Genomic DNA, 24,952 nt, shown 5'->3' with positions numbered 1-24,952 from the left:
TTTGGAAAAATCTAATGTACCGCCACAGCTGTGGACAGATGCCACAGCATGTTAATGCACCACTGTAATCCCTAAAGCTACCTCTGAAATATGACCTTTTCACACTTGCTAGGACCATGGAAGATAGTAAAAGTTAGTTAGAAGTTAGTAAAAAATATTTAGAATCAAACCCCCCCCCCAAGAAATTGGTTCCGATTTTGGTTCTGACATTGTGAAAAAGGTAAGAACTGGTAACTACTGTAGGGGTGTCAATATGTTTGATTTAGAGGAGAGCGTTATAGAATCTTTGTTGTTGTTTGTACTTGTTACAAAGTTTACAACAATTCAAATTATATTCCCAAGGGGCTATTATATCATTGCACTCTGGATACTTTTGTAACTCTTAAGACTACCTGATATGCCTTGATAACCTCAATGATGGCATTTGAAACCAAATCTATCTTCCTTGCCAGTGTAGAAAACTCTGCTGGCTGGATAAGTCTTCAATCTCTATTGTCCACTTTCTCCAATCTGTCTATTTGGCGAATTTGGAAATGGCATAGCTTATCCAACTTGCTATGTACAGTAGCAATACCACATGGCTGATTCCCATAAGCTGGAAGTAAGCAGGAGGAATGTATCTCCATTAGAAAATAAGATTAAAAGGAAAAGTGGTTCAAGGGGTTTTCCAGTTTAGCCTAAATACAAAAGCTTCACAAGCCTGTACAGTGCCATCATATACAGTACTGTCTCGTTTCCTCATAGGAATATTTCAGTATTTTGGCAATGAAGCCGAAGGTTTTCTTCCAGAATGGTCCTGTATTTGGCTCCATCCATCTTCCCCTTCCCATCAATTTTAACCATCTTCCCTGTCCCTGCTGAAGAAAAGCAGGCCCGAACCATGATGATGCCACCACCATGTTTGACAGTGGGGATGGTGTGTACACGGTGATGAGCTGTGTTGCTTTTACACCAAACATAACGTTTTGCATTGTTGACAAAAAGTTCAATTTTGGTTTCATCTGACCAGAGCACCTTCTTCCACATGTTTGGTGTGTCTCCCAGGTGGCTTGTGGCAAACTTTAAACAACACTTTTTATGGATATCTTTAAGAAATGGCTTTCTTCTTGCCACTTCCATAAAGGCCAGATTTGTGCAATATACGACTGATTGTTGTCCTATGGACAGAGTCTCCCACCTCAGCTGTAGATCTCTGCAGTTCATCCAGAGTGATCATGGGCCTCTTGGCTGCATCTCTGATCAGTCTTCTCCTTGTATGAGCTGAAAGTTTAGAGGGACGGCCAGGTCTTGGTAGATTTGCAGTGGTCTGATACTCCTTCCATTTCAATATTATCGCTCGCACAGTGCTCCTTGGGATGTTTAAAGCTTGGGAAATCTTTTTGTATCCAAATCCGGCTTTAAACTTCTTCACAACAGTATCTCGGACCTGCTAGGTGTGTTCCTTGTTCTTCATGATGCTCTCTGCGCTTTTAACGGACCTCTGAGACTATCACAGTGCAGGTGCATTTATACGGAGACTTGATTACACACAGGTGGATTGTATTTATCATCATTAGTCATTTAGGTCAACATTGGATCATTCAGAGATCCTCACTGAACTTCTGGAGAGAGTTTGCTGCACTGAAAGTAAAGGGGCTGAATAATTTTGCACGCCCAATTTTTCAGTTTTTGATTTGTTAAAAAAGTTTGAAATATCCAATAAATGTCGTTCCACTTCATGATTGTGTCCCACTTGTTGTTGATTCTTCACAAAACAATACAGTTTTATATCTTTATGTTTGAAGCCTGAAATGTGGCAAAAGGTCGCAAAGTTCAAGGGGGCCGAATACTTTCGCAAGGCACTGTACCTCTTACTTCCTTCATACTGGATGCAGAGACATAAAATGGTATCCACGAGTTCATTTGACTCTGGAGAAGTAGAAAAAGGGCTTCATTGCCCTTTAAACTGCCGGTAAAGGATATTGTTTATTTTGTGGTGAAACATGAGTTTGTTATTTGACCAAGCAACACAAAAAAAGAGAGAGAAAATAAAAATCTAAAATGAAAGAATAATTTTTGTTGACATTATCTAATGTTTCTACCATGGAGGGATGGATCTTTAGACTTTTGCCATTTGTCACATTATCTGAATGACTTTACATCATATGATTCACTCAATCATGCATTGTCAATTTCTAAAATGTTCTTAAAGTGGTACACTTAATATTTGCATTGTTATCAATAGATAACTTACTGTATGAAAAATCATTAAAGCATGTCTTTGATGATCACCATTCTTTGGACATTGGGGAAATGAGTTATTGAGTTCTCCTAATTCTGCATGTCATTGAACGGAGGCCTATTCCAACACTCAATAAGGAGAGACATGTAGGGTTCACAAGCAAGAACTATCAATACATTATTTCCTCTCTGACATCCCTTTGACACACGACACACTTCCCCATTGCCATCGATTGCAAAGAGGCACAGTGATTTAAGGAGTCTCTGCTACAGATGAGTTAGGAGATTCACTGTACCATGATCTTTACATTACAGGTGATAAATCAGTTGTCATAGTGCTCATAGCCATGCAACAAATCAATAACAATGAGTCCAGGGAGAGGCGAGGTACTCCTGTTACTACATGTGCCTCACTGGCCATTGATACTTTATCAACTACCATGTCCATTAGCCCAATGGTTAAACAATTGTGTAAGAGGGCCAACCAGACCACTTTGTATAACAACATAAGTCTTGGGCTTCAAAAAGCAATATACTGTACTGTACCTGTCCTCTACACTGTTGTCAGTGGAGAGATGGGTCATCATGATCTAGGAAGGGATTTAACCCTCGCGCAGGTTGCATGTCTGAGAGCTGACATGCAGTGTTACCATGAATCAGATCCTCGTGAACACTGAAACATTGCCTTTTTAAGCCTAATTGTTGACAAACTGCGGTCGGATTGAATCCCAGCCTTAGTGTATGTATGAAATGGGGAAATGGGGGGGGGGGGGACATAAACCACATTTACAGGTGCACACAATCTGAAATCTTACATAAATATGATGTAGGACAATTGTGGATTTTCAGTGCAGCTGTCTGACTCAACTGATGAAGTTACAATTCATATTTAATTTTTTTCCGCTCGTCCCTATGGTGAAAAAATATATTTATTTCATGGCTGTTAATTTCCTCTCATGCTAGGTTATCATGCAGTATGTATGATCCATCCACATAGAGCTTCGCTTCAAACATAGCCTACTGCAACAGTCTAGAAACTCTTTACGTCTGAATATATTGGTCATAATCAAATAATTTCTGACTTGGCGTTAGGTCCAAACTTTTTCTCATACGATCCTGTCAAAACAAAAGCAACAGGTTAAATTCCCCACAGGGTTACTCTTTCAACCGGTCTAACACAGACTAGTGTTAGGATGTCATGATGCCAGGGTCGATGGGCACTGGAGACTTTGAAGAGGAAATAAATAAATATATTGTCACTTATGCTTCCTTATTGCTTGAAGGCAAACATAGCTTTTCCCTCTTTTCTCCAGGCAGGGATACCTTGTTAAGTATCATCCCATCAAAGTCCCCTTTGAAGGAATGGCTTACAGAGAACATCATGTGAATTTGGCTTCACAGGCCTCTGATAAAAAATGCTTTGGGAGGCACAGGGGAGTCTTTGTAACTATGGATGCAGGTGTGGAGTTGTAGAAGTTCTGCAGGCCTCTGTGAATTTATTATACCTTTGTGCCTCATATATCTTGGTTAGCAGCACACCCTTTGTGGTGTGAAAGAGTTTACGGAATGTTATTTGGGAAAATGTAATCAAAGCCTTTACCTTGATTTTTCTAAAAGTTTTGCAAAAATGTTGCTTTCCCAATTTTCTATAATTCGTACACACACATGGGATCTGGATGTGTCTGATCTCTACTTATTTCTGTGTGAACTAAAATCAGATCACATCTCATATTATTTTGATTAATCTGTAGCCCTATTGTTTTTGACAATCTGGACATCCTTTATCCTTTATTCCCACTACTTGTAGTGCCCTCCGGGACTGAGCCCTATGAAGGATGGCACAGGCTGCTACGACCACCACATTGGCATCGATTGCTCTGATGGCTTCAACGGAGGCTGTGAACAACTGTGCCTCCAACAGCTCGCCCCCCTGGAGGATGACCCCACCCTCTACAACATACAGATGTTCTGCGGGTGAGAGAACACTACTGAACTTGGATTTGTCCCAAATGACACCCTATTCTCTTTATGGTACAGAACTTTTGACCAGGTCCCATACTGTGCCATCCCTATGTGCCCATGGCCTTGTCTCTGTGGCACTGAGCTGACATTGCATGACACTAAACAGTCATATCCTAAAGTGTATAAAAGGATTGAATTGTACATGGTAGAACATTTAAACAATGCCATGAAATTACTAGTATGTCCTTCTTTTTCACCTCAGTAGATTCCTGGTGATTGTCAGGCATTGTCATGACATAGATTTAGTAGGACAAGAAAGTGCAGCAGTAAGTATTTTAAATGTCAGCTGTGTAGTGCGTTAGTCACTCAGAGTGAGTAGTCTCTTCCCCTTGGAGAGGTTGTCTCTTAAAAGAGAAGGATATTTTGACCTCTATTTTAGTGTGTGTCAAGTCTTCTCCTGACTACTAAAGTCTTTCTGATTGTCAGTGGCAAACGTGTCATTTACTATCATATGAAACATGAAAGTATGACAGAGAAAGTGAACCAGTTTATACAGTATGTCATGTGCATTAGGACTGCATTAAGACATATCTAACCCTCTTTAGTAACACTTTCCTGTGGAAAGAACAATGTCATCATGAAGAAAGCTTCTTTCAGTTTAATCCCTGGCCGTTTTTTGTACTGCCTTTTGATACATTTTACAGAGCTCGCTAGACACTGGGATGTCGAAATGTCATCAATATGAAAGAGTCTTGAGAAAACTCACACTGTTTGAATTATTTCCTTGTTGAAAAATGAAATGGGGGGTTTGTGTTCAATGAATTGATTTAATAGCACAATAGAACAAACATAGAATTGATCAGCACACTAGAATCGTGAGGCCTATTTTGTGTGTCCCCTTGAACTCTGTCATAAAGATGTGCACTTGTAAAATAAATAAATAATCCTCATAGCTAGCTAAAGTGATGTTTACATAATGTTAAAAAGGAATTTCATGCACTCTTCAATCAGTCACAAAGTAACTTACTCAATCAAATCCAGTAGAAGTCAAAACCAACCTAGTTTTTATCCCAGTATTGACTTGAATTCAAACATAATTTGTTCTAAACCCTGAATATGACCATATGTATTAGAAGCTACATGTTTAATCTAGATTAAACAATCTATTTTAATATAATGTAAGAACACATTAATAAACGCTCAGCTCACAATGCTACCATAGTTTTTTCTGGTTGCCGTTGTAGCTGTATTGAGGATTACAAGAGAGGTCAAGATGGTCGTTCCTGCCAGCCCTTGTCTGAAGCCTGTACTGAGGGACTGGACTGTGGGGAAACAGCTGACGTCCCAGCCAACCAAACCGTTTTCGGGGACCTCTTCTATGGCTACAACAACCATACCAAAGAAATCATCTCTGGTCAGATCCTCAAAGCTACCTTCAGGTAATGTATGAGTTGTGTCATGGGTTTTTATCTCATGTATAAAATAGATTAATAATAAACGATGTGGAAGGTGTGTTCCATGACACGCTAGCCGAGTAGAACTTAACTTCCATGGAGTTGCATTCTTTTCCAGGGAACTTTTGAGCCACGAGTTGATTATCCCTTCTATACAATGACTATAATTTAACACATTTCTGCTAGAAATAGCAAGTTTACTAGATAGCGACTTTAGTTGCAAAGGTAACCAAACAAACAGACTTGCTAGCTTAGCTAACCAAACCATCAGTCCTAGCTTGCTATTATGAAAATCGAATTTAACGATGCCAATAATGTTTCCAATTCGACTTTTGCTTTCAAAAGCAGCTCAAACATAGAACATGTCAGAATGTATTACTATTTATGGATTTTATTTTATATGTAGAGATGTATAGTAGACTAAAGCAAGGTGAGCAATTAATGAACTCAGAAGATTAAATATGTATGGCATATTTCAAATGTACTCTTCCCTCCACAATGAAAATTATCATAACGATACCACATTACATGTCAATATAAATACAGTGTATCCTGTGAATGAGGATCTAAAGATATGAATGCAGTATCTAACAAAATGCACAGCAGTCCCTGTTTTGATGTTTGGGAATTAGTTCCGTGGCAGAATGCTTTGAAGGCTGCTTAATTACCATCGTCCACTCACGATGCTTCCTTTCCGCTGGAGCCAGGAAGTCAGAAGGTCACGGAAATAATCTTCGGACCTGAAATTTAATTTGGGTGCACATGGATCCCGCAGCCGGAGGCAGTTCATCCACTTACAATATGTCACATGAGTGCTAGTGGAAGGTGAACGAGGGAAAGTTAATATCATCAAGTAGCTAAATCTCAAATGCTCTGATCTCCTCATTTTGAAAGCACTGGGAGAGACAGCCAGGGTTTCAGACAGACTTTGAAAAGCACCAAATGCTCCTGTGCAGATTGCAGGCAGACACAGCACTGGAGAAAGCCTCAACGCAAACCCTAATTATACAAGATGGTCAAAAGTGATTTAGAAGTGACCAGCAGCCAGTTTGGTGTAATGAACCTTAATTGGAGCAGATAAAACTTTGAATGTGCAATGAACAAAGAGTCTGCACTGGTGTGTTAATTAAGCCTCATAAGAATGCCATATTGATGTGACAATTAATTTGAAAGTAAAGGAAATAGTCAACGTTGATACATAGGAGGAATAGTGCTGGGATGTAAATATTACTGCTGATGTAGCAGTGCAGGGAATTTCAAATTGAATCTAGAAAAATATGAATGAACATTCTCTCAATTAGAAACAAATGCTAATGTTACAGATTTGGATTATTTCAAAGGAGAAAATGGCCAAACCAACTTCAAAATGTATATTGCCTTGAAGTATTGTCTTTACATTGTATAGGTAAATCAAATGTAACACTATAAATAACATTTTGACCAATTTACTGACACCCCATGGAAAGGAATAGGTTATTGTGGGACTCATGGATGGTTTCCAAAGAGAGTCACCATGAGAGACGTTATCAAAGTCTTTCCTGGAAAAAAAGTAGAGAAAAAACGGTATTATTCTGTTTCATACTCACACCAGCCTGGTGCTTGGAGCTTCATTGACGCTTCTTCAAAGCCCGAACCCACGGTTCTGGAGGGTCACAAACATCTGTTTCACTCTTTGACAGTAAACTTATGAAAGGCAAGAATATGACATTTGAACACTGTCTAATCATTCATGAATTGTGTAAAAAGTCATGGAACTTCAACTATGACTATTTTCAAATTTCTGAAAAGCACAGAAACCACATACAGTACATAGCTGCTGGATAGAAATGGAAGCTTGGTTCTTCAAACTCCCAAGCTCAACTCTTCCGCACTCTACTGTACGCGGAGTGTTTCACAAACTAGACAAAATATGCACATTCCCTCTGAGTCAAGTTTGACTGTTGATCTTTTATTTATTTGAAAAAGAGGCATCCTACCCCTACCTTTTTATTTAGTCTGGCTGGAACAACAAAAGGAAGAAAATTAAAGGACACATCTAGCAGAGTGAGCAGGTACCCACTGGCTCTTCACAGCCGGTGTTGCTGGAATAAGATGAGGCTAGCCTGTACCCAGTCAGCAGGAGCAGAGCGTGCTGGATGGCCAGGCTCCAGGCTGTGCCACAGAGCTGCGTCTGATTCTATCCACACAGGGCTGTGGGCTCTGCTTTCATGCTCACCAGCCTCTGAAACACTTTTCATGTTTTTAAAAAAGGTAGATGTCGTTGTCAGAATCACTCATGCTACCCGGCTGAATTTCAGAGTTGGCTTGGTAATTATTATTTCAAAAGTTTCAGAGTTTTCTGTGGAGGATTGGAGGTAAATAAGAGGTGTCACACAATCTTAGCTGGAGCTTTTATGTGGCTGAGACCGGCATAGACACAGAGTTTTCTATCAAAGGCACATATAAGGGAATATTCCATTACATTTTGTTCTTCTCTTGAGCATAGAGAGGGAGATGGGATGGGATCTCAGCTGAGATGTCTAGAGACTTTGCAGTGATGCGATGTCCCACTGCTAGATCTCCGTGTCTCTGAGGGAGGCAATGAAGTCCATTAGAATAATGTGAGTTAAAAAGGCAACCTCTTCTCATTATTTCTCCCCTTTGGCTCCTCATTCTTTGCTGTCCCTGTTTCTCTCTCTCTCTCACTCCTCCACACAACATGCTTAGAGCAGGTTTTAATTAATATTTTACCGCCCTTTGTTCTCATCAGGGCCTGCTTGGGATCATGATTAAGACCACATTCCCAAACTACTTGGTGGGGTGTCTCCTCTCACCCCCTCGGAGGAGGAACACCTTAATCTACTCGCTTAATTAAAATATAAAATGTCTGTCTGAGCTAGATTGATTATATTGAACACTGGAGGCCATTGCCTCTATTATTGGACCCTGTAAAGATTCCACCCCAGGGTCATTCCATCACTTGTCGTCAGATATGAGCGCCCCCCCCCCCAAAAAAAAAGTTTCAATGTCAATCAAAGGTATGAGGTATGTCATCGTTGAAATTATAAAGTTGGCTGAAATCCTGAAACCCCAAAATATTATTTTTACTTTAATTTGCCTGATCTTAAAAGACACTGAAATAGTTTTTTGACATCCATGCTCATCTCATCCCACAACTGATTATAATTTGATTAATTCTACTTTTAATTGTTGTTTGTTAGAGACCAAAGTCTAAAGAAACTCACAATTATATTTGACATTTTAGACATTTTAGCAGACATTCTTATCCAAAGCGACTTACAGTAGTGAGTGCACACATTTTCATACTTTTTTTTGTGCTTTTACATTTTGAGGTCACAGGAAAAGTAATTTGTGATAAAGTTTGGCGGTTAACTATGCTAATATGGACTTGGCTTTAAGCCAGTTTAACAATTGCATATTTCATACCGGTATACCTCCTTTTTGACAATACTAATTAACGACAATGGCACATTAAAACCATTCCACCTTCAAGGCCCAAGGTGCATTATCCGTACCTTTTCTCTAGTTCCTTTGCTCAAGCGATACGCATTGTTATACTATGCCTAAAGCAGCATATTGGATTTGTGTGAGTCTAATTTCCATGCTTTTAATTACTGTTAACAATGTGTTTCTCTTCCTTACCCCCTGTCCATGGAATGTCCATACAAATGAAATGGCATACATTATTGCAGTGTCCTCATCCACATTGTGTCTCAGAGTAGAAAATTGGTTGTAAGTGCTGAGAATAGAGACATTTTACTCCTACTCTTATGGGTAAAAATAAAAGCTATGCATGAAGCCTCTTTAGTCATAAGAGTCCCACCTAGTCAACAGATAATTAGGAGACCTCATGCATTAGCTGACCTAACCAGTTAAGAGTTACCAGCAGGTGTCTTGATAATACAAAAATGCTGCGAGTCAGTGGTTCCTGCGCCACATGCAGTTGGAGTTGTTAAAATATTATTTTGATACAGTACCAGTCAAAGGTTTGGACACCCCTACTCATTCAAGGGTTTTGCTTTATTTTGACTATTTTCTACATTGTAGAATAATAGAGAAGACATCAAAACTATGAAATAACACAAATGGAATCATGTACAGTAGTAACCAAAAAAGTGTTTAACAAATCAAAATATATTTCATATATTCAAATAGTTACCCTTTGCCTTGATGACAGTTTTGCACACTTTTGGCATTCTCTATACCAGCTTCACCTGGAATGTTGTTTTTTTTAAGTCTTGAAGGAGTTCCCACATATGCTGAGCACTTGTTGGCTGATTTTCCTTCACTCTGCAATCAGACTCATTCCAAACCATCTCAATTTGGTTGAGGGCAGGGGAATGTGGAGGCCATGTAATCTGATTCAGCACTCCATCAATTTCCTTCTTGGTAAAATAGCCCTTACACAGCCTGGAGGTGTGTTTGGTCATTGTCCTGTTGAAAAACAAATTATAGCCCCACTAAGCCCAGACCAGATGGGATGGCGTATCGATGCAGAATGCTGTGGTAGCCATACTGGTTAAGTGTGCCTTGAATTCTAAATAACTCACAGACAGTGTCACTAGCAAAGCACACCCACACCATAACACCTCCTCCTCCATGCTTTATGGTGGGAACCACACATGTAGAGATAATCCGTTCACCCACTCCACGCCTCACAAAGACATGGCGGTTGGAATCAAAAATCAACAATTTTGACTCCAGACCAAAGGACAAATTTCCACCGGCCTAATGTCCATTGCTCGTGTTTCTTGGCCCAAGCAAGTTTCTTCTTATTATTTGTGTCCTTTAGTAGTGATTCCTTTGCAGCAATTTGACCATGAAGGCATGATTCACACAGTCTCCTCTGAACAGTTGATTTTGAGATGTGTCTGTTACTTGAACTCTGTGAAGCATTTATTTGGGCTACAATTTCTGAGGCTGGTAACTCTAATGAACTTATCCCCTACAACAGAGATAACTCTGGGTCTTCCATTCCTTTGGCGGTCCTCATGATAGCAAGTTGCATCATAGCGCTTGATGGTTTTTGCGACTGCACTTGAATAAACTTTAAAAGTTCTTGAAATTTTCCGGATTGACTGACCTTCATTAGTAATGATGGACTGTCATTTCTCTTTGCTTATTTGAGCTCTTCTTGCCATAATATGGACTTGGTCTTTTACCAAATAGGTCGATCCTCTGTATACCCCCCTACCTTGTCACAACACAACTGATTGGCTCAAATGCATTAAGAAGTAAAGAAATTCCACGAATTAACTTTTAAGAAGGCACACCTGTTAATTGAAATTAATTCCATGTGACTACCTCATTCAGTTGGTTGAGAGAATGCCATGAGTGTGCAAAGATGTCATCAAGGCAAAGTGTGGCTATTTGAAGAATCTCAAATATAAATATATTTTGATTAGTTTAACACTTTTTTGGTTACTACATGATTCCATATCTGTTATTTCATAGTTTTGATTTCTTCACTATTATTCTACAATGTAATAAATAGCAAAAATAAAGAAAAACCCTTGAATGAGTAGGTATGTCCAAACTTTTGACTGGTAGTGTATGCATAGGCACTTTAATAACTCTAAATACATGTACATATTACTACATGTACAATAACTCTGTACCGGCACCCCCTGTATATAGCCTCGCTATTGTTATTTTGCTGCTGCTCTTTAACTATTTGTTGTGATTACCAGCGGAGATAAATGTTTATGAATTGATTTTTACTCCTGTCTCAGAGTTTGTCTGGGCAGTGTCTTAACATTATCCTAAAACCTACTCTGAGCTGGGTGTTTTTTGTTGTCTTGAAACAGCTTTACATGCTTTGTGGATATGGGCACAGGTTTAATTTTCACACAATGCCTTTCCCAAAGGGGAAGATTTTAGCTAAATATATTCACATCTACAGTCCGTAGAAGCTCAAGTATATTTGTCACTGGCACTGCTATGGATTGTAGATGTTGACAGGACTATTACAGTTATGAAAACCTTTTCTAATTTGTTACTTCAAGGGATAAATTATTATTTTAGAGGTGGTTGTAAGAATATATTAAGTAATGGGATGCTGGGAGTATTATTGCTTCAAGACAGACATTTGTGTTTGGAATGTGGAAATAACAAAATGGTCCTTTCAATAGAATCAGTCATTTTTCCTTCATAGATGAATAATAAGAGGGGTTTGTAACTGCATCCCACACCTTTCCTGTTTCAACCCAATAATGCTGTTTATTCTTGGTTTCTAAATTAGATGTGGCTGTTAACCTTCAAGTCAGAAGAATCGACTTAATAATCGCTCAGCCATTGCTCAGCTATTTGTGTGTTTTTTGGGTGGGTGTTTTCTTTTTATAAAGTTGTCCCTACAAGTTATTTCACTATTGAATGGATTGGCTTTCATTATTTGTCTGGTCTAAAATCCTTGTAACGGGTATCCTCATGCAGTACATGTGGTTATTCATGATTCAGGCTTTCTAGGAGAAACCAAGATTTTTAGATTAAGGATCACCTTTCAAACTCAAATCTTCAACAGTGTCTCTTACCATGAATGCAGAAAAGTCAGCATAAAGCAATAAGGCTTTCACATAACTTTCAGGTTCCTCGCTGATCCTTTTATAGGACAAATGAAAGATGTAGCGACAATACAGTTTATTCATATTCAATTCAAAGTCATTTGCCCTTTAAGATCCACTCTTTTTCAAACTTTCGAATGGACACTTTGGAGTGGAGATTACCACCATTGTAATGAATGAATTTGGTGAGCAGAGACAGGGATGAGTATACCAGGATGAGCAGTATTAAACATGAACACATTAGCATATCAGGTTTGGAACTGGAGAATCACAGAATAAAAGGATATTTAACATAATGAAAAATGACATGTTCGATGTCTCTGATTCTTCCATGCATGCTCATATATTTCCTACGGATTTTCTCTTAACGATCTGCTAGAATAAAAATTAATGAAGGCTATGGGCTGAAACGTGTTGGTTTTATTATCTCCACTTTTCTCCAAGAGTTGCTGACCTTCCTCTTCACTTCAGAAGATACTGCTTTGCAATGTGCTCATGATTGACACTGGCTCTTCTCTGCTTTATTCTCTCTGTAGGCCCTCATAAGCTCTTGGTAGCTGTGGCTGCGTCACAAATAGCACCGTGTTCCATGTAGTGCAGTACTTTTGCCCCGGGTCCATAGAGAGCTGTTCAAATGTAGTGCACTGTATAACGGATAGGGTGAAATTTGGGACGCAGGTACAGTCTCTTCTTTGCCTTATTCCCTGTCTCCCTCGTAAGGCCTAGTTGGATGGGTGAGTAATTGTGGGGCTCTAAATAGGCTGTTGTCTCATCCTTAATCCAGGCAGAAGAACTTTGCCCGAGGCATCGAGCAGCAGCTCCCAGATGGCATGGTGGTGGCATCAGTGCCAACCGACGTGCAGTGCCACGAAGAGCTGTCAGACCCAGTCCCTGATCCAGACTATCTCACAGGTAGGGATAAGTTTACAGAATCTATGTATGATAAGAGTATGTACATTTAGCAGCATATGTTTTAATCAATAACCATATGTTGTTTTTTTGATGTTGAGCATATTGAAACTATGCAAACAGATATGGAAGGTACAGTACATGTACTGAAGTACAGCATGACTTGCTGCATGAGGGTAAATTGTTTTCAATAAAAAATGTTTTCCACCAAAAAAGAATAGTGCTTTTGAACCACTGCAATTTGGAATGTTTAGATTTTCTCTTCGCAACCGTATTGTCATATAACCTTGATTGTATTTTAATAAAACATGCACGACATCCACATCAGCCTTCATCAACCTTTTCAAAATGTGTGTGATTGCATCAAGCACACTACACAATCCACATTCACACAGTATGCCATGTTACCAAGCAGATAATCATGTAAATAATGAACTGGAAGGAAATGGGGGAAGGTATTAACAAAATAATTTTTCATGAGGAAAAGGGGTGATTAGATTGGATTGTGCTACTGCTTTCAGATCAGAATTCTGTCTAGTGCTTCTCCACACTACATGATGCCAGCTGTGCCGTTTGGACAGAATACAGAGGTTCTATCTAAAATGCCCTCATTAACAGAGGAAAAGATCCCTCCCTGCTCCAACCAAATGACTCAGGCTTCAATGTAATGCATCTTTCATCCTTCCATTTGCTGCTGATATTGCGCTGTGCAACATTTTACTGACCAATTAAATATTTTACTGCCCAATTCAACATTACTGCACAGGGAGCTTAACAGAATATTTAACATTTGGGTTACTCAACTTGAGAGAAATCCCATTCCATCCAATTTCCTGGAAATGGAAAGACACTGATCTTCGTTTTATCTGTAAATGTAAAAATAAAAAAGGATGTACGCCCAACCAATGGTTAGATATGTGCTGTGAAAACTGTGAAGCTGTGACCATACAGTATGCTGCAGTACTGTCATTCAGTCGTCAGTACAATATAATGGTTGTCTTAAAGCACCATCGAATTTGCAGTGGGACAATTAAATATTTAGCATATTATAAACAAACTGTCACAGTGGAAATTATGAAATGAGCACATACACTACATGACTAAAAGTATGTGGATATCTTAATTCAAAATCATGGGCATTAATATGCAATTGATCCCCCCTCTGCTCCTATAACAGCCTCCACTCTTCTGGGAAAGCTTTCCACTAGTTGGAACATTGCTGCCTGGACTTGGTTCCATTCAGCTACAAGAGCATTACGGAGGTCGGCCACTGATCTTGGGCGATAAGACCTGGCTCGCAGTCGGCGTTCCAATTCACCCCAAAGGTGTTGGGGTTGAGGTCAGGGCTCTGTGCAGGCCAGTCAAGTTCTTCTACATCGATCTCGACAAACTATTTCTGTGTGGACCTTGCTTTGTCTACGGAGGCATTGTCATACTGAAACAGGAATGGGCCTTCCCCAAGCGTTCTCCTGGCATGCGCCAAACCCAGATTTGTCCGTCGGACTGCCAGATGGTGAAGCGTGATTCGTCACTCCAGAGAATGCATTTCCACTGCTCCAGAGCCCAATTGCGGCGAGCTTTACACCACTCCAGCTGACACTTTGAATTGTGCATGGTGATCTTAGGCTTGTGTGCGGCTGCTCGGCCATGGAAACCCATTTCATGAAGCTCCCGACGAACCATTCGTGTCTTCCAGAGGCAGTTTGGAACTCATTAGTCACAGTGTTGCAACCGAGGACATACGATTTTTACACGCTTCAGCACTCAGCTGTCCTGTTCTGTGAGCTTGTGTGGCCTACCACTTTGCAGTTGAGACATTGTACCTAGACATTTCCACTTCACAATAACAGCACTTACAGTTTACCGGGGCAGCTCTGGCAGGACAGAAATTTCACAAACTAACTTGTTAGAAAGGTGGCATTCTATGACGGAGCCACATTGAAAGTCACTGAATTCTTCAGTAAGGCCATTCTACTGCCAATGTTTGTCTTTGGAGGTTGCATGGCGGTGTGCTCAATTTTATACACCTGCCAGCAACGAGTGTGGCTGAATTTGCAGAATCCACTCATTTTAAGGGGTGTTCACATACTTTTGTATATATACTGTAACCATCCAGCACTATTATAGTACCTTCGGTACTATACAATTATTACGGTAACTATGGTACCTATGTTTGGATGCAACTGGCCCGATGCGTCCAGTGGTGTGAAAAACAAAATCCATAGTAATTGCGTTCTTTTGTGGGAGATGCCATCTCCTTTTATTTTTGGGAATCCACAGTAATGTTAAGGATTTAGAATGTTTTATATGACCTCTCAAAGAAGATGGCTTAGACACTACAGTGCACCTCACTCTAAACCACATTTCCAAGGTTATTTCCAAAGTAATGGACAGTCAATAAGGACAGATTGGCATCTGTTAAGATTTGAAGTTTATTGGAAACTTCAGAGGATATTAGAAAAGTATAATCTTAATGGATCTTCTGCTGTCATCACATCCCAGGGCCTTGTCCCTCTGTGAAGCACAACTTTTTTTTCTCCAACGGTTGCTGTGGGCTGGAGGGGAGCCACAGCGCAGTATCCCATTACCACTGCACCATGCCCCAGTATGGTTGTGATCCAAATGGCACTCTATTCCCCAATTAATGCACTACTTTTGACCAGGGCCCATAAGGCTCTGATCAAAAGTAGTGCACTATGTAGGGAATAGGGTGTCATTTAGGATGCACACTATAATGCTGTAATAGTCCTGCAGCTACAGTTCTATTAGAGTTTATCTTACACAGTAGGATACATTTTTATGCATACATGGGGATGGGATTACTGGGGCCCTTTCAGGTACAGTGATTCCTGGGTTTTGCTCTCTGTTCTAAAATGTGGCATAGTGAAATGCAGAATAGTCAAGAGAAAATGACAGTTTTGACCTCACTAGTCTCAAAGAATCAACAAGAAACATCCCAGTGAGAAAAACTGGTTAAAATGATGTATTGTTGACCGGTTTTGCATACTGGGAATAGATACTGTAAATGTCAACGTCTGAGTGATTCATTGCAGATGTCATTTAGATTTCACAATGGAGGGAATTGCTTATCCGATGCTGGATGAAATCCTACACAGTAGTATTGATCTTTCAAGTTACCTGAAATGTCGATCCTTAGAAGGGCTATTCTCCTTTATCAGCATTTAACTGAACATACACTGCCCTGAATGTGTAAATCGGTATATGCATCCTTTCACTTTGATCGTATTATAGCAGAAACACTGAATCTACTGCACCTGGCATTTAATTGCTAACTTAGCTAATAGTCCATGAGACAGGAGTGAGGCAATGATGATGTGCCTGGCGGTGCTCTTGAGCGGTTGTCACCCTCCCTTGCTGATTTAGGCAGGTTGGTGCCATGGTCAGTGTATTTGTCACCATGTCAGCACTCCTTGCACTACCTCTCCAACCCTCCTAGGGCAATGCATTCATCTTCCTATTCATCTCTGGGTTGGAAGTCATTTATCATAGGCCAGTGGGTTCCATCAATTATTCCAATGGAGAAGAGAGGGAGGTGAGGCTTTGAAAGGCAAATACATCTTGATTTAATTGGAAAGCAGAAAGCAGGTATGCTTTCACTGCCACTAAGCAGATGTCCCATAAGATGAAGAAAGGGAGAAAGGGAGCAGTCCTTCTGGGTTTTCACTGATTGTCTTCAGGGGACTCTCTCACAAAGGCATTGGCTGTCATGTTCTCACAGCTCAGATTGACTAAAATGTGTGTGAGCATCTGAATGAGTATAGTAAAAGTGTCAATTCAGAGAGGTAGAACGGGAAACACCACAGGTGAAGTAGTACACAGTGTCAGTCATCTGTGCTCTAGCACTAGATTAGATGCCTGTGATCATCAAAGGAGTGGGTACTGTTGCCAGTTAGGAAAAACGGCCGGTACTGTTGCCAGTTAGGAAAAATGACTGACACAGGAGTTTTGACACGCTGGGTTTGTATCTCCTTTGTGTTATTACTTGCATACAAGGCCGACAATCTCCTGAAGACAAGTCTTGAAGCAAAAGTGACAGGTTCAGATTTGTAATAACCCAATAAATCCAATCAACAATCTCTCAGCATCGATGTTGACATTTCCGGTTACATTGCAGGCAGGTCGTCACAATCTAATTTAGGGCTCTATTCAATCGACATTGCGGAAGTTCAGCTTTACAGCGTGTTTTTAAATTTAAAGACAATGTTCCCGTTTTTAGTGCAGACTGTCTTCACGGTAAATGCTGCATATGTCGTCTCAATCGGAAATGACCTTTACATTTACATTGCGGAATCTGTAATGCTTCTACTTTACAGATTGAGACCTCCTGGCCAAAAAAATAGGTTTATATACACTGTTCTAAACTCTCCCAAAAGCAGCTTTAATGCATGCAGATTCAACCAGCATCTGAAAAATAGCTTTCATATACCAATAGCAATCTGAGTTAATAATATCAGAGGCGGGTTTGCTGCTGGCTTACCTATTTTCTTTGTTTTGGTGTATGTTTGTGCATGTGTGTGTGACTGAGTGTGTGCGTTCATGTCTGGAAGTCAATTTCTGTCTTGCCCTGGAAATAAACGTGAAATCGTACAAGGTTTATCAATCTCAGACAGATAGGATCATCTTGATGCAATAACAGGGTTGATTACAGATAATAGATGCAACATTACACAAGAGCAGCAAACTTTGTCCGCTTGGGTCACATTCTGTATTTCTGATAATCCAGTTACTAGAATCCATTACAGTTCTGAGTAACTTCTTTGAATTATTCTCTCATTACTTTACTTCTCCTATATCTTAGAGAGATAAAGTGCACATAAAGTGTAGTTATCAATCCCAGGTCCACCAAATAAAGCGCACATGATTCATTAATACAATGGTATGATTATTAATCTGGAATGGCATTCAACCAAATGAATTACTCAGCCTCCACGAGTCTAAAATCAAAGGACTTAATTGGATTGAAAATGTATTAATCAAAATGAAGCAATACAAATATAAATTGTAGCTGTTAAGTTCATATATTTGTTGTTACATGCTCATGACTGAATAGAAGTTATATTATTTCTATATTGTCTGTGCTAGTTATCCCTCAGGGGTGTACCGTCCTCACTGAGTGTCCAGAAAATGGTTTCCTTTAAATGTGTCAGCATTGAGACGCCACATAATCTATATTTTTATTCGCTCTTGAAGTAATGGGTAGCAGGAAAGAAGGTCATGCCTTCTGGGGTTTCTGTTAGTGTTCAATGCATTTTTTGTCTCACCTCCCCATACAACCGCTACTGTAACTGTTTATAGAATATGATTCTGTGTCTGTCTATAGCTATAGTGTAAGGCAGTCTACTGGATAATGCTTTATTTGAAACCCTTGCATTTCAGCCTTTAAAAGGTTATTTCAAGGCATCCCCCCGTCTGTTATTTGGGCTTTGGCCTGTTTTTTTTTGTTATCTGGTAATTCCTCGGCTGGGCCATGGTTTGACCTGCAGTGTTACTTATTATACTTCTGTCGCAGTTCCCTACTGGAAGGGTCAGGAACCATGAGTAGCTACTGTCAACTCTGCTCACTTACCATTCAATACATGTGCATTGTCTCAGATTTTTGTGTCCGATGTTTTGTTGAGTATTTTCAGTGGTTCTGGGCCTTTGCATCAGTCCTTTTTCTTTTATTGGCCAATATCTCATCTCTATAGTTTAAAAGCTTCAAGAATTCACAAAGACATAACGGTTAATGTGAGCACTACAGTCAGGTTTGATAGATTTATTTGCAATTTCCTTGCCTCTTGTCTTCCTAGCTGTTTTCAGATGTTGAACAAAAGTTTAATTGAGGTGTGCTTTGGAGTACATGACTTTGGAGAAGTAAAGAACAAACAAACTTGCTGTTAGCTTTAAGCTCAACAATCTCCAGTGTTCAATATTAAACTTTTGCTGATGCTTCAATTGAAATAGGACCTATAATCCTGGTGTGGCTGATCATAGATACGTTAGCCTGACAAATGAAGAGCGTGACAGTAAGTGTTGTTTTAGTTGATAGACTTAGCCATTTGTATGAAACCTGGAAGCCAGTTAGAAACAAGTACAATGTAAATGTATTTTAGCGAATGTCGAATAGATAAGACAAAGTTATATGTTTAAAAAAAGCAAGTGTTTATCAGCAACAAAGGTGATGTTAAAATAAACTCTAAACCTTCTACTAACTTCCACTATAGTCTGTTTTCAATGTACCGACCTAATTGTGTCACACTTAGGAGAGCCTTGTTTAACATTCTAAAAACATCTTCCTCTCTCTCCTCGTGTGCTATCAATTGGTTGCACGGTTAATTGTTTACTTGCCAAGGCAATTTGAATTTACAGACTGGCATATAAAGTTACCTCGTTTTACTACACAAGCTGAGCTTGTTCCGTAGCTACAAAGATAATTGCTATGTTAATACGCAATCAAACTCAGGCTTGCTCATGCATTCACATGCAAAAAAAAAACAGAATTCCCGGAAATAGCCAATTTGCGTCTTTCATGTTCAGTAAATGTACAGTGCCTTCAGAAAGTATTCACACCCCTTGACTTTTTCCACATTTTGTTGTGTTACAGCCTGCATTTAAAATGTATTTAATTGAGATTTTGTGTCACTGGCCTAAACACAATACCTGATCATTTTTAACAAATTAATTAACAATATAAAGATGAAATGTCTTGAGTCAGTAAGTATTCCACCCCTTTGTGATGGCAAGCCTAAATAAGTAAAACATGTCTTTGTCATGTCTTGTTATGTCTGTTCCTGTCCTTTCTCTTCACTCTGTCTCTCTCTGCTGGTCTTTTTAGGTTACCTTCTCTGTCTCTCATTCTTCAGCTGTTCTACATCTCCCCTAACTAGCTCATTTACTCTTTCCCACCTGTTCTCTCTTCCCCCTCTGATTAGGTCTCTATTTCTCTCTCTGTTCCTGCTACTTTCCGTGTCTGATTCTTGTTTGTGTTTTTGATGCCAGAAGCAAGCTGTCGTCTCGTTTGCTTCCACCTTGTCCTATCCTGTCGGAGTCTGCCTGGCAGGTGCATCCTGCATTATACTACGTTCTTTTGTTCCATTGACTACGTTGGAAGAGGATTTATGCCATTCCTGTTTTTCATTAAAGAACTCTGTTTTCTGTTAAAACCGCTTTTGGGTCTTCACTCAAGTACATAACAGAAGAATCAGACCAAGAATGGACCCAGCGGCTCCGGACCCTTTTCACTCCGCCGTCAAGATCCAGGGAGCGATGCTAGGCAGACACGAGGAGGAATTGTCTGCTGCTCGACATGCCGTTGAGACCCTGGCCGTCCAAGTCTCCGACCTCACAAGACAGGTTCACCAACTCCACCTCGATCCACCGCCCACTTCCAGGGTTTCCGAGTCTCCGGAGCCCAGGATCAACAACCCGCCGTGTTACTCTGGGGAGCCCACTGAGTGCCGCTCATTCCTCACTCAATGTGATGTGGTGTTCTCTCTCCAGCCCAACACTTACTCCAGGAGCGCAGCCCGCATCGCCTACGTCATTTCTCTCCTTACCGGACGGGCGCGTGAGTGGGGCACGGCAATCTGGGAGGCGAGGGCTGAGTGTATTAACCAGTATCAGGACTTTAAGGAGGAGATGATACGGGTTTTTGACCGTTCTGTTTTTGGGGAGGAGGCTTCCAGGGCCCTGTCTTCCCTATGTCAGGGGAATCGGTCCATAACGGATTATTCTATTGAGTTTCGCACTCTCGCTGCCTCTAGTGACTGGAACGAGCCGGCTTTGCTCGCTCGTTTTCTGGAGGGTCTCCTCGTCGAGGTTAAGGATGAGATCCTCTCCCGGGAGGTTCCTTCCAGTCTGGACTCCTTAATAGCTCTCGCTATTCGCATAGAGCGACGGTTTGATCTTCGTCGCCGAGCTCGTGGAAGGGAGCTCGCGTTCTCCGTCGCCAATCGCCTCTGTCTCTACTGCGGCTCCGCTGGTCATTTTGTCACCTCATGTCCAGTAAAAGCCAGAGCTCATCAGTAAGAGGAGGGCTACTGGTGAGCGCAACTACTCAGGCCTCTCCTTCTGGATCACGCACTACCTTTCCGGTCCATCTCCGCTGGCCCGGTTCATCTGCTTCCTGCAGTGCCTTGATAGACTCTGGGGCGGAGGGCTGTTTTATGGACGAGACCTGGGCTCGGGAACATGACATTCCTCTCAGACAGTTAGGGGAGCCCACGGCCTTGTTCGCTTTAGATGGTAGTTCTCTCCCCAAGATTCAGCGTGAGACGCTGCCTTTAACCCTCACTGTCTCTGGTAATCATAGCGAAACCATTTCTTTTTAAATTTTTCGTTCACCTTTTACACCTGTTGTTTTGGGTCATCCCTGGCTAGTGCGCCATAACCCTTCTATTAATTGGTCTAGTAATACTATCCTATCCTGGAATGTTTCTTGTCATGTGACCTGTTTAATGTCTGCTATCCCTCCTGTTTCCTCTGTCTCTTCTTCACAGGAGGAGCCTGGCGATTTGACAGGGGTGCCGGAGGAGTATCACGATCTGCGCACGGTGTTCAGTCGTTCCAAGGCCACTTCTCTCCCTCCACACCGGTCGTATGACTGTAGTATTGATCTCCTTCCGGGAACTACTCCCCCCAGGGTAGATTATACTCTCTGTCGGCTCCCGAACGTAAGGCTCTCGAGGATTATTTGTCGGTTTCGCTCGACGCCGGTACCATAGTCTCCTCCTCCTCTCCCGCCGGAGCGGGGTTTTTTTTTGTTCAGAAGAAGGACGGGTCCCTGCGCCCATGCGTGGATTATCGAGGGCTGAATGACATAACAGTTAAGAATCGTTATCCGCTTCCTCTTATGTCTTCAGCCTTCGAGATCCTGCAGGGAGCCAGGTTTTTCACCAAATTGGACCTTCGTAACGCCTACCATCTCGTGCGCATCAGGGAGGGGGACGAGTGGAAGACGGCGTTTAACACTCCGTTAGGGCACTTTGAATACCGGGTTCTTCCTTTCGGCCTCGTTAACGCTCCAGCTGTCTTTCAGGCACTAGTTAACGACGTCCTGAGAGACATGCTGAACATTTTTGTTTTCGTTTACATGGACGATATCCTGATTTTTTCTCCGTCTCTCTCGATTCATGTTCAGCACGTGCGACGCGTCCTCCAGCGCCTTTTGGAGAACTGTCTTTATGTGAAGGCTGAGAAGTGCATTTTTCATGCCGCCTCTGTCCCTTTTCTCGGTTCCGTTATTTCCGCTGAGGGCATTAAGATGGATCCCGCTAAGGTCCAGGCTGTCATTGATTGGCCCGTTCCTAAGTCACGCGTCGAGCTGCAGCGCTTTCTGGGCTTCGCTAATTTCTATCGTCGTTTCATCCGTAATTTCGGTCAGGTGGCAGCTCCCCTCACAGCCCTTACTTCTGTTAAGACGTGCTTTAAGTGGTCCGTTTCCGCCCAGGGAGCTTTTGATCTTCTTAAGAATCGTTTTACATCCGCACCTATTCTTGTTACACCTGACATCTCTAGCCAGTTTGTTGTTGAGGTTGACGCGTCAGAGGTGGGCGTGGGAGCCATTCTTTCTCAGCGCTCTCTCTCTGACGGCAAGGTCCATCCTTGCGCGTTTTTCTCTCATCGCTTATCGCCGTCAGAACGTAACTATGATGTTGGTAATCGCGAACTGCTCGCCATCCGCTTAGCCCTAGGCGAATGGCGACAGTGGTTGGAGGGGGCGACCGTTCCTTTTGTCGTTTGGACTGACCATAGGAACCTTGAGTACATCCGTTCAGCCAAACGACTTAATGCGCGTCAGGCTCGTTGGGCTCTGTTTTTCGCTCGTTTCGAGTTTGTTATTTCTTATCGTCCGGGCTCAAAAAACACCAAGCCTGATGCTTTATCTCGTCTCTTCAGTTCTTCTGAGGTCTCCTCCGACCCCGAGGGGATTCTCCCTGACGGGCGTGTTGTCGGGTTGACTGTCTGGGGAATTGAGAGGCAGGTAAAGCAAGCACTCGCTCACACTCCGTCGCCGCGAGCTTGTCCTAGGAACCTTCTGTTCGTTCCCGTTCCTACTCGTCCGGCCGTTCTTCAGTGGGCCCACTCTGCCAAGTTAGCCGGCCACCCCGGCGTTCGGGGTACGCTCGCTTCCATTCGCCAGCGTTTCTGGTGGCCCACTCGGGAACGTGACGCGCGTCGATTTGTCGCCGCTTGTTCGGTCTGCGCGCAGACTAAATCTGGGAACTCTCCTCCTGCCGGCCGTCTCAGACCGCTTCCCATTCCCTCTCGACCGTGGTCTCACATCGCTTTAGATTTTATCACCGGACTGCCTTCATCAGCGGGGAAGACAGTTATTCTTACGGTTGTCGATAGATTCTCTAAGGCGGCTCATTTCATTCCTCTCGCTAAGCTCCCTTCTGCTAAGGAGACGGCTCAGATCATTATCGAGAATGTTTTCCGAATTCATGGCCTTCCGTCTGACGTCGTTTCCGACAGAGGCCCGCAGTTCACGTCTCAATTTTGGAGGGAGTTTTGCCGTTTGATTGGGGCTTCCGTCAGTCTCTCGTCCGGCTTTCATCCCCAGTCTAACGGTCAAGCCGAACGGGCCAATCAGACTGTTGGTCGCATTTTACGCAGTCTTTCTTTTCGTAACCCTGCGTCTTGGTCAGAACAGCTCCCCTGGGCAGAGTACGCCCACAACTCGCTTCCCTCGTCTGCTACCGGTCTATCTCCTTTTCAGAGTAGCCTCGGGTACCAGCCTCCGCTGTTCTCATCTCAGCTCGCCGAGTCCTGCGTCCCCTCCGCTCAGGCTTTTGTCCAGCGTTGCGAGCGCACCTGGAAGGGGGTCAGGTCGGCACTTTGCCGTAATAGGGCGCAGACTGTGAGGGCCGCTAATAAGCGTAGGACCAAGAGTCCTAGATATTGTTGCGGTCAGAGAGTATGGCTCTCCACTCAGAACCTTCCCCTTAAGACAGCTTCTCGCAAGTTGGCTCCGCGGTTCATTGGTCCGTTCCGTATTTCTCAGGTCATTAATCCTGTCGCAGTGCGACTTCTTCTCCCGCGCTATCTTCGTCGCGTTCACCCGGTCTTCCATGTCTCCTGTGTTAAGCCCGTTCTTCGCGCCCCGCTCGTCCCTCCCCCCGTCCTTGTCGAGGGCGCACCCATCTACAGGGTTCGTAAGATTTTGGACATGCGCCCTCGGGGCCGTGGTCATCAGTACCTAGTGGATTGGGAGGGGTACGGTCCTGAGGAGAGGAGTTGGGTTCCCTCTCGGGACGTGCTGGACCGTTCGCTGATCGATGATTTCCTCCGTTGCCGCCAGGTTTCCTCCTCGAGTGCGCCAGGAGGTGCTCGGTGAGTGGGGGGTACTGTCATGTCTTGTTATGTCTGTTCCTGTCCTTTCTCTTCACTCTGTCTCTCTCTGCTGGTCTTTTTAGGTTACCTTCTCTGTCTCTCATTCTTCAGCTGTTCTACATCTCCCCTAACTAGCTCATTTACTCTTTCCCACCTGTTCTCTCTTCCCCCTCTGATTAGGTCTCTATTTCTCTCTCTGTTCCTGCTACTTTCAGTGTCTGATTCTTGTTTGTGTTTTTGATGCCAGAAGCAAGCTGTCGTCTCGTTTGCTTCCACCTTGTCCTATCCTGTCGGAGTCTGCCTGGCAGGTGCATCCTGCATTATACTACGTTCTTTTGTTCCATTGACTACGTTGGAAGAGGATTTATGCCATTCCTGTTTTTCATTAAAGAACTCTGTTTTCTGTTAAAACCGCTTTTGGGTCTTCACTCAAGTACATAACAGTCTTAAGTCGCTCTGGATAAGAGCGTCTGCTAAATGACTTAAATGTAATGTAAATGTTAACAAGTCACA

The 24,952-nt window shown here is 42.2% G+C and overlaps 1 protein-coding gene across 5 annotated transcripts in view; it reads left to right on the top strand.

Moving 5' to 3' along the window:
• LOC135514189 (astrotactin-1-like) overlaps positions 1 to 24,952 on the top strand; it is a 278,864-nt gene that overhangs the window by 128,306 nt on the left and 125,606 nt on the right. For all 5 annotated transcript variants that reach the window (XM_064937505.1, XM_064937488.1, XM_064937496.1 and 2 more), the window contains exons 12-14: positions 4,028 to 4,194; positions 5,427 to 5,621; positions 12,981 to 13,108. In XM_064937505.1, the coding sequence (XP_064793577.1) occupies positions 4,028 to 4,194; positions 5,427 to 5,621; positions 12,981 to 13,108 (490 nt within the window). The remainder of the gene's footprint in view (positions 1 to 4,027; positions 4,195 to 5,426; positions 5,622 to 12,980; positions 13,109 to 24,952) is intronic.

The sequence above is a fragment of the Oncorhynchus masou genome, chromosome 3, assembly GCF_036934945.1.
Source record: "Oncorhynchus masou masou isolate Uvic2021 chromosome 3, UVic_Omas_1.1, whole genome shotgun sequence".
NCBI lineage: Eukaryota > Metazoa > Chordata > Actinopteri > Salmoniformes > Salmonidae > Oncorhynchus > Oncorhynchus masou.
Note: the sequence above shows the minus strand (reverse complement) of the source record. Positions and strands in the feature narration are given on the sequence as shown.